The sequence below is a fragment of the Fusarium vanettenii genome (assembly GCF_000151355.1).
Source record: "Fusarium vanettenii 77-13-4 chromosome 6 genomic scaffold NECHAsca_20_chr6_4_0, whole genome shotgun sequence".
NCBI lineage: Eukaryota > Fungi > Ascomycota > Sordariomycetes > Hypocreales > Nectriaceae > Fusarium > Fusarium vanettenii.
The window spans coordinates 2119815-2130944 of NW_003315865.1; the positions used below are offsets into that span (position 1 = coordinate 2119815).

An 11130-nucleotide genomic window follows, 5' to 3' on the forward strand; every position below is an offset into this window, starting at 1 on the left:
AGACGCCAATCATATCGGGCGCCGAGAAACTTGGCAGCGCTCTAGAGTAGGACGTGGCTGTGGCTGTGTTTTTTTTGCACTTTTTCTTGTCGCTCTGTTGTTTCCCATCAGACCAGGCTCGTGGTGTGATTTGATCATCGGAGGTTGTGACGTGTGTGTGAATGTGCAATTTACAAGGTGCTGAGTCTGCCTGTTCTTTCGTGGCCACCCCCAGGCTCTCTCTCTAATCTACTCTACTCTCTCCTCTCCTCTCTTCTCACATCTTCACGAAACGCTGCATACTGCTCACCCATGACCTGAAAGGTTCATTCTCCCGCCAGATGCTCACATGGACTCCAGCGCTCCCCAGCCGGCAGGGCGCCCTCGCGCGCCCACCATCACGGTAGACACTGCTGCAATTGACGCTGGAAACGATGATGCCGGTAATGCTCCAGTGCGATCGCCCGCGGGAATTCACTCGGTCAATACTGACAAGCTCTCCTCACGAATAGGCAATCCAGCCTCTGTAATCTCTTCTCCCCTCGACGACGTAAACACCCTGGCCGTGCCCCCGTCCAAGTCGAGGTCCGAATCGTGGTCTTCTTCACCCACTACCAAAGTCGGGTCTGATCACGATCGCGACATCCACGTCTTTCGACAAGCTCAAAAGGGCGACATCAACGAGATCCTCAAGGCCGACCCGGGCGAGGAGCACCTCTACAATGTCGACGATAACCCTTTTGCCTTTTCTCCCGGCCACCTCTCCAAGCTCATCAACCCAAAGAACCTGTCGGCCTTTGCGGCGCTCGGTGGACTCCCCGGCCTCGAAAAGGGCCTGCGAACAGATAGTCGCGCGGGCTTGAGTCTTGACGAGGGGAAGCTCTCGGACTCGGTGTCCTTTGAGGACGCGACTGCAGCGACCAGCCCGTCAGATTACTCGCCTAAAGCGCCAAAGCATTCCGATACGCAACCTAGTCAGCCAGACTCGCATGGGAAGAAGGACAAGTTTGTCGACAGAACAAGAGTCTATGGACCTAACCGGTTACCCGAGCCAAAGTCCAAGTCGTTCCTTGAACTTGCCTGGATTGCGCTGCAGGATCGCGTCCTTATTCTTCTGAGCATCGCTGCCGTCGTATCGCTCGCCCTGGGTCTGTACCAGACATTTGGAGTTAAACATCATGAAGGCGCCAAGATTGAATGGGTGGAAGGTGTCGCCATCATTGTCGCCATCACGATTGTCGTCGTTGTTGGTGCTCTCAACGATTGGCAAAAGGAACGACAGTTTCGTAAGCTGAACCAGAAGAAGGAGGATCGTCTTGTCAAGGTGACGCGATCGGGCAAGCCAATGTCCATCTCGATCCACGACGTCCTGGTAGGAGACGTTATGCTTCTCGAGCCTGGTGATGTTATTCCCGTGGACGGTGTATTCATCGGTGGACACAATCTCAGCTGCGACGAATCTTCAGCGACTGGTGAATCGGATCTCATTAAAAAGGTTCCTGCGGATGCTGTTCTTAACGCGCTATTGCACGAGGATTCGCCCAAGCTTAAGAAGCTTGATCCCTTCATCATCTCGGGCGCCAAGGTTCTTGACGGTGTTGGAACGTTTCTGGTTACGGCGGTTGGACAGCAGTCTAGCCATGGAAAGACTATGATGTCTCTGCGCGACGACCCAGGATTGACCCCATTGCAGGCCAAGCTGAATCTTCTGGCTGGTAAGTTGATATGACCCGATATTGAGTGCCTCACTAACTGTTGCAGGTTACATTGCAAAGCTAGGAAGTGCCGCTGGTCTGCTCCTCTTCTTCGTCCTTCTCATCGAGTTCCTAGCCCGACTTCCTAACAATGATGATCCCGGCGAGGAAAAGGGCCAAAGCTTTCTCCGAATCCTAATCACCTCCATCACCATCATCGTCGTCGCGGTTCCCGAAGGACTCCCCCTCGCTGTGACGCTATCTCTTGCTTTCGCCACCAAGAAGATGACCAAGGAGAACAACCTGGTACGGCATCTCCAGTCTTGCGAGACCATGGGAAATGCCACTGTTATTTGCTCCGACAAGACTGGTACTCTCACTGAGAACGTCATGACGGTTGTTGCTGGTTCTCTGGGAAAGAAAGGTCAACTGGTATTCGGCGAATCCAACTTTGAGCAAGACAACGGCTCAGGCGCAAAGAAGGACGAGGCTCAAGGCACGGATTTGATCTCTCTCAACCAGCTCTCATCAAAGCTCGACCCCGAGTATCAGACGTTTCTCAAGACGGCCATCACTGTCAACACTACAGCTTTTGAAGCCGAGGAGAATGGCAAGCAGGCCTTTGTGGGAACAAAGACAGAGACGGCTCTGCTCGACTGGGCTCGTCGATGTCTCGGCCTTGGCCCTCTGGGTGTCGAACGATCAAACCATCCTGTGACGCGCCTCTTCCCTTTCAACTCTCAGCGCAAGTGTATGGGTGCCGTCGTCGAAGTACCCGGACAGACCAAGGATAAGCCCAAGTACCGACTCTTCATCAAGGGTGCCTCCGAGATTGTTCTCGCGCAGTGCACGACTATTCTTGATGATCCTACAAAGGCTCCTAGCACGGAAACCCTCTCGGACTCGCACAAGGAGGAGATTCGAGACATGATCTTTGCGTATGCTACAAACTCTCTGCGAACTCTGGCTCTTGCGTATCGGGACTTTGAGTCTTGGCCGCCTGTTCTAAGCTTGAGTCCTAGCTTGGGTAACGAGGAAGATGGGCCCAAGGAGATTGACCTGTCGGATCTTGTCAACAACCTGACATGGATGGGCGTCGTCGGTATTCAGGATCCCGTTCGAAAGGGTGTCCCCGAAGCTGTTCAAGATTGTGCTATAGCCTCGGTCTCTGTCAAGATGGTCACTGGTGACAATGTCGAGACTGCCCGAGCTATCGGACGCGAATGTGGTATCCTTACCGAGGAAAACATCAAGGAGAAGAACGCTGTCATGGAAGGCTCCGAGTTCCGTAAGCTCGATGAGCGAGAACGGGCAGAGGTTGTCAAGGGCCTTCGTATCCTTGCTCGATCAAGTCCTGAGGATAAGCGTATCCTCGTCAAGACTCTTAGAGCCCAGGGTCAGATTGTGGCTGTTACTGGCGACGGCACAAACGATGCGCCTGCTCTCAAGGCTGCTGACGTTGGTTTCTCGATGGGTATCACCGGAACCGAAGTCGCAAAGGAAGCTTCAGACATTATCCTCATGGACGACAACTTCTCCTCCATTGTCAAAGCCCTTGGTTGGGGACGTGCCATCAACGATTCCGTCAAGAAGTTCCTCCAGTTCCAGCTCACGGTCAACATCACTGCCGTCTTCATCACCTTTATTTCCGCCGTCTTGGACGACGAGGAAACATCGGTTCTCAACGCCGTACAGCTTCTCTGGGTGAACCTCATTATGGACACCTTTGCCGCTCTCGCCCTCGCTACAGATCCCCCTACCGGAAGTCTTCTCCACCGTGAGCCTGAACCCCGAACTGCGCCTCTCATCACCATCACCATGTGGAAGATGATCATCGGCCAGTCCATCTATCAGCTCATCGTGTGCTTCGTCCTCTGGTTCGCAGGCCCCGATTTCCTCGGCTACCCTGAGAAGGAATTGAGAACCCTCATCTTCAACGTCTTTGTGTTTATGCAAATCTTTAAGCTCGTCAACAGCAGACGCATTGACAACCGTCTCAACATCTTTGAGGGCCTGCACCGCAACCACCTCTTCATGCTCATGATGTCCATCATGGTCGGTGGTCAGCTCATCATTATATACGTTGGAGGCGACGCCTTTGTGGTGACCCGCCTCAATGGCCCTCAATGGGGCATCTCTGTCGTTCTGGGCTTTTTCTCTATTCCCATGGGTGTGCTTATCCGTCTCTTCCCCGATCGTTGGTTCCAGGCTATCGTGGATGTTTTGGTCAAGTTGTGGCCCAAGTGGCTTCGTCTGCGGAGAAAGAAGAAGTCGCCCGAGGATGGCGAAGAGACCCCTACAAACCCAGACGACTACGACCTGGGTGATGCTCTGTTTGGTATCCGCGATGATCTCGAGTTCTTGAAGAAGGTTCGAGGTGGACGTATGGCGGTCTTGAGCGATGCCATGGCCAAGTCTCGTGAGTTGATGCTTCTCCACCGTCATCGTTCCGAGTCTCGCTCTAGGAGCAAGGTCAGGAGCAGGAGAGGATCTTCGCGATCTTCCAACAGGCCACCCATCTCGCCCATGATGTCTGTCGTGGGCATGCCTGGTATCGTGGCGGCTAGCGTTGGTGGTCTTGGACCTTCTGGTCAGAGTGTAAATGAAAGGAGCGAGAATCCTTAGTACGATAATAGAGTGCGATTCGATTTCAACCAGTTTGTGTTTTCCTTTTGTTAGCATATGTAGCATTTTCCTTGGTGCGGGAAGGTTTGGAGTTGTTAGAGGGAGTGGAATAAGATCGTCTTGTGCAAGCTACGAACCACACGCCAGGGTAATAGGCGTAAAAAAGGAAATAAATATTAGTGTACGATTTGCTGAGCTGAATATAATATGAAGATAGCATGACTGTCCCTTCACCTGGTGATGTTCTCGATCTCCCACCATCACGGCTTTACCCTAGACCAACACATTCACTCAACAGCGCATGCCAAGGGTGGCTATGTTTTCACTTGTCGCCCGACAAACATGGACGGGCATTGTCTAACTCGCAAGGCGGAATTGTTGTGAAATACGAAACAAACAGCTGAATGCCTTGGTCTTGGCGAATCCTCTCTTTGCCGATCGCGGAATAAACGTGGAATGGGGTCCTTTAAGATGGTACTCATACCATGGACGCCCTCATTTCTCAATAAACATCATTAATGAGAATGGCTTTCTCAATGAGAGCGTGTGTCGCTCTATGGCTAGTGACAACTGCTGCCGCTCAATTTACCGTCACGTCCAACTATGTCATCTCAAAGACCACAGATAAGTCCTTTACTAGGACCTCGACTTTGCCGCTCAGACCTGTCGTCGCACCAACTGGTGAAGCCATCTCGGTGACAACATCCACGAGAAGCTACAATGGCCTCGAGATTGTTATCCGATACTTTGAACCTGGGGAATTCGCCTCGACAGATATTCAGCTCACGACGAGCGGAACCAACCTTCTCGGCCCCTTCACGTACTACTACCAAGGCGTCGTCTACACAGCGCCTGCATCCTGCCCGACACCATTCACAGTCTCGACCACAACGAGAATCATGATCCCCGATGAAGTCCGCTCTCAGTTCTCTCCGACAAGCCTCACCAGCTTCACAGGCACACACGGCAACGGCGCAGTCTACACCCAGGTCACGGCGTACCTCTCTGACGGCGCCGTGCGGATAAATACCGCAGACGCAACGTCTGATTGGCTCGCCACGTATTACCTGGCCGACTGCCGTAACCCGACGGCCACAGATGACTCGTACTGGGGCAATCTCCAGCCAGGAACAAGTCGCGATGATCCCGTCAACGACTGGTTGAACGACAAGTCTTCAGTCAAACCGTGGGTTATTGCTCTCGCCGTCGTCTTTCCCAGTCTGTTCCTTCTCGGCTTCGTCGAGTCGTGGTTCTGGTTTCGGAGGATGATGGTGGGGAGGGGAGCTCTGAGGGTGGGCACAATCTGCTGGATCCTCATTTTGCCGCTTCTGCTCTTGTTTGTGAGGTATGCGCCCGCAAGAAGAGATACCGATCAATCTGAGCTCCGGATCCGATGGAAGAGGTTCAAGCTCGGGACAAGAGTCAAGCTCTGGCTGCGCTTGGGGTTTCGGAAGTCATTTCCGAGTGAGCTTCTGGAGACGAAGCCGAGAACTTCCTTGCAGCCGAGGAATGAAGAAGTCGAGGAAAAGGACAGTCCGTTCAACAGCGACGGGACGAGGAGGCGACCTCCGTCAGAGGAGGGAGACGTGGTATGGATAACAGAACCGGGGCCATCGCAGATAATTACTAGATGAGCAGAGTCAAATGATTGTCAGTCAATTGACAGACAATCGACACTTTCACTGATACAGTCAATCGACTCGTGTTACGCGACCTGGTGAGCTAAAGGGTATCGATGCCTCTTTTGAACAAATTCATGAGAGTCCGGCCCCGCCACCACATGACCCTCGATTGGTCCCCTTGGAGGGTCAGACACGAATCAATTGATCAATGAGAGCCGGCTATCTTGTCCGTCACGAGATGCATGACAGCGGGGGCTTCAACCGCCACTATCCAGCCATCTCACCCATCACGCACACTCATCCTCAGCCTCCAACCCTTATCAACCCGCTAGAGACCAATTCGGTTTATCTATCCGTGCGGCTCATACCCCGCGATCAAGCAGTGTCCCCCGCAGGCTAGTCCCCATCAGGTAGCCACACGACAAGTGCCGTCTGTCTCTCTGACCTTGTCCTGTTGCCGTAATGTTTGCTTTCCCAAGTTCCTGACCAGATAAGCCCGATAAGGAAAAAAGAGTCGGTATCGACGTTATGGCTTCCCAGACGAGGCATCACTTGAGGCTTGACCTGCTCGTGAGGAGGCATGGCTGAAAAGTATATCAAGGAGCCGTGTGTCTGCCTTCTTTGTTGATCTTTTCCAGACACATCATCACAGCTTAGACAACAGCAGCCATGGTACTCCCTCACCCTTTCGATCCTCTCTCTGCCGATGAGATCTCGGCTTCCGTCGACATTGTCAAGAAGTATCACTCTGGACCATGCTACTTCAACGTCGTCTCTCTGCACGAGCCTCGTAAGGCTGAGATGCTTCGATGGCTCGAGCATCCTTCCGACAGCAACCGTCCCGCCCGAGTTGCTGATGTTGTCGTCATCCTTCCTGATGGCAAGGTCTATGATGGTCTTGTTGACCTCAAGGTCAAGAAGGTGACCAAGTGGGAGAAGCTGGATGGTCTTCAGCCTATTGTAAGTTTTATCGCACTGTTCAACAGCCTTGTCTAACATAGCTAGATCACCCCCGAGGAGCTCAACCAGGTCGAGATCATCATGCGAAAGGACCCCGAGGTCATCAAGCAATGCGAGATCTCTGGCATCCCCGCGTCCGACATGCACAAGGTCTACTGTGATCCTTGGACCATTGGTTACGATGAGCGCTTCGGCAACTCTGTTCGCCTCCAGCAGGCTCTCATGTATTACCGTCCCGACCCGGATACCTTCCAGTACCAGTATCCCCTCGACTTCTGCCCTATCTTCGACGGCGCCAAGAAGGCTATCATCCACATCGACATCCCCAAGGTCCGACGTCCTCTCAGCCAGCAGAAGCCCATTGACTACATCCCCCGTGCTATCGAGGCTGCTGGCGGATACCGAAAGGACATCAAGCCCATCAACATTACCCAGCCCGAGGGTGTTTCTTTCACCATGAACGGTCGTGTGATTTCATGGCAGAACTGGAAGTTCCACATTGGCTTCAACTACAAGGAGGGTATTGTCCTCAACCACATCACCTTCAACGACAAGGGCATTGAGCGTCCCGTTTTCTACCGTCTTTCGCTCTCTGAGATGGTTGTGCCTTATGGCAACCCCGAGCACCCTCATCAGCGCAAGCATGCCTTTGACCTCGGTGAATACGGTGCTGGTTACTTGACCAACTCTCTTGCTCTTGGCTGCGATTGCAAGGGTGTCATTCACTACCTTGATGCCGACTTTGCTACCCGCGATGGTTCTATCCGCACCATCAAGAACGCCATCTGCATTCACGAGGAGGACAACGGCATTCTATTCAAGCACACCGACTTCAGAGATGACTCCGTCACCGTCACTCGCGCCCGCAAGCTCATCGTCCAGCAGATCTTTACTGCCGCCAACTACGAGTATGCTTGCCAATGGGTCTTCCACCAGGATGGTACCATCCAGCCTGAGATCAAGCTCACTGGTATCCTCAACACCTACTCTCTCAACCCTGGTGAGGATGCTGGTCCTTGGGGTACTGAGGTGTATCCCCAGGTCAACGCACACAACCATCAGCATCTCTTCTGTCTTCGCATCAACCCCATGATTGACGGAACAAGCAACACCGTCAACATGGTCGACACAGTCCCCAGCGAGGCTCCTGTTGGCAGCCCTGAGAACTTCTATGGCAATGCCTTCTACGCCAAGAAGACCAAGCTTCGCACCAGCGGCGAGGCCAAGACCGACTACAACGGCGCCACAAGCCGTACATGGGAGATGGTCAACGAGTCCAAGCTCCACCCTTACAGCAAGAAGCCCGTCTCTTACAAGCTTGTGAGCAGAGAGGTTCCTGGTCTGCTGCCCAAGCCTGGTAGCTTGGTGTGGAAGCGTGCTGGCTTTGCCCGCCACGCCGTGCACGTCACTCCTTGTAAGTTACCCTTCACTCACACTGATCTATACACATACTGACCATTCTAGACCGTGATGATGAGCTCTGGCCTGCTGGTCGCCACGTCCCCCAGACCTCCGGCGAGCCTTCAATGGGTCTCCCCCAATGGATGGCCAACAACAACGAGTCTACCGAAAACACCGACATCGTCCTCTGGCACACCTTTGGCGTAACACACATCCCCGCCCCCGAGGACTTCCCCATCATGCCCGTCGAGCCCATGACTCTCCTCCTGCGGCCGCGCAACTTCTTCACCAACAACCCCTGCATGGACGTGCCTCCCAGCTACTCCATCACCCCCACCCAGGTGGCTGAGAAGAAGGGCGCGCTGGATCAGACTGACAAGGTTAGCCAGCTGGCCTTTGGTGGTAAGAGCTGCTGCGCGGGTGGAAGTGCTTCTGCTAGGCTGTAAGCGTGGATTTGAATGTGGATTTAGTGTATATATACCATGGCATTGATGAATAGCAATAGAAACTGCTTGATTGTTCTGCATTTGTTCTTCGCTTCGAAGTAGTGATTGACGAGCTGTGCGACCGCTTCGGCGTTGCCTGCGACTAATTTCTAACTTTTACGCTCTAGTATGTACGTGAGATTGATCTGATTTGTTAGTCCAATAAAGAAGGGGCTCTATCCTTGTCGCGTAGGCCCCAAAGCCTGGGGTTGTTGAGAACTGGATGCCATCGAGGGATGCACGTGCCTATTCACGTGCCCCAGCGATGGGTGTCAGTCACCCTCAAAGCCATTGTCGCGTTTACTACTAAACAGGAGAATCTTCCCTCGCTTTGGCCTCACGGCTCTTTTATGGTCCTGTACTGAATGTTGGCCATCGACGTTCTGTCCACCATTATGGCCCAGACAACCCGGCCACCCGGCTCACGAATACCCTGTAGTACTGCGCTCTTGAAGCCGGCCACTCCCACCACGTCTTGTACATCTAGCTTGAGAATCCTTTTCACATCGACGCCCAAATCGAAACTGGGGGTACCTAGAGAGGTACCTTTTATCACTCCACGAAGAAGCCACCGTCGGGCGCAACGCTCAAGACGCCACCCAACCCAACAAAAATGAGGCGGTGGATACAGGCCTGATTCGAACCCAAGGAGCCGTTGAAGGATGCGGCTTCCACTTTCTACGCTGATGGATATGGAAACGCTGATAAGTGCGAGAAGCAAGGAACATAGGGCCTATCCGATAAGCTCGGTCCGATGGTCTTTTAATCTGCCAGTTCCCACGGCGCACTTACGGTACCGTCGCCGACATACCGGCATCCATCAGGCATGGCTGCATGATCTTAACGAACAGTTGAGAAGAGGCCGACGCGGCCATGAGAGCACCGCCGTCAAACCCGGCCAAAGAGGTTACAGTCATTGCTGTTAGCCTTGCATCGCATCATGACTCGACCATCACGAAGGTGGAGGAGATGAACAGGGCCTTGAGCGACATGGAAAAGCTGTTGGGTAATGTAGAAAGATCTAGGTAAGACTTTGAGGGCTAATCTAAATCTTAGATGTATGAGCCTAATGTTGGCTAATGTTGCAACCAGGAACGGGCGGCGAAAGTTGATCAGCACCACGAATACTTCGACACGACAAACAGACCATCAAAGTAGAGGCTTCGCAGCGCGACATGGAGGCTCCGCAACGACTCGTCTCCAAACGCGACACTGCTTTCTGTTGCAAACGAGGCTCATCAACTCGCTCCCGGGGCCAACAAGGAGCAAGTCGTCCCTTGCGCCCGTTGGCTCTTGTCACCCAGGCTCCGACTTCGAACCAGGCAATCTCGGCTTCAGTTCGCCCCAAGTACGTCCACCGCGCCGCTGATCGCGAGGGCTCAGCATGGTTCGGCAACTCTAAGAAACATGATTGGGCGGTGCTTGTGTGCGATGAGAACCCTGCTCTCCCTGCTCTTCCTACGAACCATTTTTGCCTTCTTGGCAACACAGCTCGAGAGTTTTGCGTCCCGAGCGGACACAACCCGCTGCGGCCCCTCCAACGTTCAAGATCTACCGTCGCCTTCTGGTACATAAAAGGCCACACAGAAGCAGCTGTCTGAACCACCCGCTATCAACCAGCCACTTTTCACCCTACTGATAGAAACATGGCTGCCTGTACTGACTTGATCTTGTCTAAATCATTTACAGCTACACTGGATTACATGGCGGCAATAAGTCCCTGCAAGCTTGAGTTGGCTGTGGCAAAGCTGCACCGGTTCAAGAACGAAACCAGTCGTGGTATTTGCTCGGAGCGATTTGATCTCGACGTAGGCTACTCCAAATCAACAGTTGGGCATGACTAACAGCTTTCAGGACATTGAAAGCCGTTCTCTGGGCCGTTTCCAACGCCAACGCCGTCAATATTTACAAAACCATTTGAGCCTTCGATTGCATTGATGGTATCCTACGCTTTAAGGACCCCTACAACCGCCTGAACGTGTTGGTCACTTCCATATCCGCCTTCACTGATAGAGCATTGAAGATGTTTGTAGCCATGCCATCATGCTGGAGTATCCCGACTTGTTCATCGACATCATCGACGCCAAGAACGCTCTTCGTCTCGTAGGATCTACCCATTCTGTCAATTGGGATTTCATGCACACGGGAGGCACTCTCGACATGTCGCACATACTGTTAGAGATCTAGGAACCTGTTTCTGAAGGAGCCGGGGAGAGCTCTTGTTTAAGCCCTATCACCTATGGCACCTAACCGGGCGACAATTCTATACTATCTTGAAGGCTAAAGCTGAGGTTAAATTAGATGATCTTTCTTACTCATTTTGGGGGATGCGTATTTATATTTATGTGAATCTTAGCCCATACT

General features: G+C 52.9%; 4 protein-coding genes across 4 annotated transcripts; 3 read left to right on the forward strand and 1 right to left on the reverse strand.

The window, feature by feature from the left end:
- The first annotated feature begins 290 nt into the window (after positions 1 to 290).
- On the forward strand, positions 291 to 4497 carry NECHADRAFT_70548 (uncharacterized protein). The gene is made up of 3 exons (XM_003044914.1): positions 291 to 422; positions 501 to 1694; positions 1741 to 4497. Exons 1-3 carry the CDS (start codon positions 329 to 331, stop codon positions 4296 to 4298), a joined length of 3846 nt encoding a protein of 1281 aa, XP_003044960.1. The 5' UTR covers positions 291 to 328; the 3' UTR covers positions 4299 to 4497.
- Positions 4498 to 4822: 325 nt separating this feature from the next.
- NECHADRAFT_82046 (uncharacterized protein) lies at positions 4823 to 6019 on the forward strand (the record flags this gene model as incomplete). Its single annotated transcript, XM_003044915.1, has 2 exons — positions 4823 to 5887; positions 5990 to 6019. The coding sequence occupies 2 exons, from the start codon at positions 4823 to 4825 to the stop codon at positions 6017 to 6019; spliced, it is 1095 nt and encodes a 364-aa protein (XP_003044961.1).
- A 405-nt stretch (positions 6020 to 6424) lies between these two features.
- NECHADRAFT_104867 (uncharacterized protein) lies at positions 6425 to 8924 on the forward strand (the record flags this gene model as incomplete). Its single annotated transcript, XM_003044916.1, has 4 exons — positions 6425 to 6880; positions 6926 to 8294; positions 8345 to 8661; positions 8907 to 8924. Exons 1-4 carry the CDS (start codon positions 6590 to 6592, stop codon positions 8922 to 8924), a joined length of 1995 nt encoding a protein of 664 aa, XP_003044962.1. The 5' UTR covers positions 6425 to 6589.
- Positions 8925 to 9103: 179 nt separating this feature from the next.
- On the reverse strand, positions 9104 to 9683 carry NECHADRAFT_82048 (uncharacterized protein; the record flags this gene model as incomplete). Its single annotated transcript, XM_003045318.1, has 2 exons — positions 9104 to 9290; positions 9559 to 9683. 2 exons carry the CDS (start codon positions 9681 to 9683, stop codon positions 9104 to 9106), a joined length of 312 nt encoding a protein of 103 aa, XP_003045364.1.
- Between the last annotated feature and the right edge of the window lie 1447 nt (positions 9684 to 11130).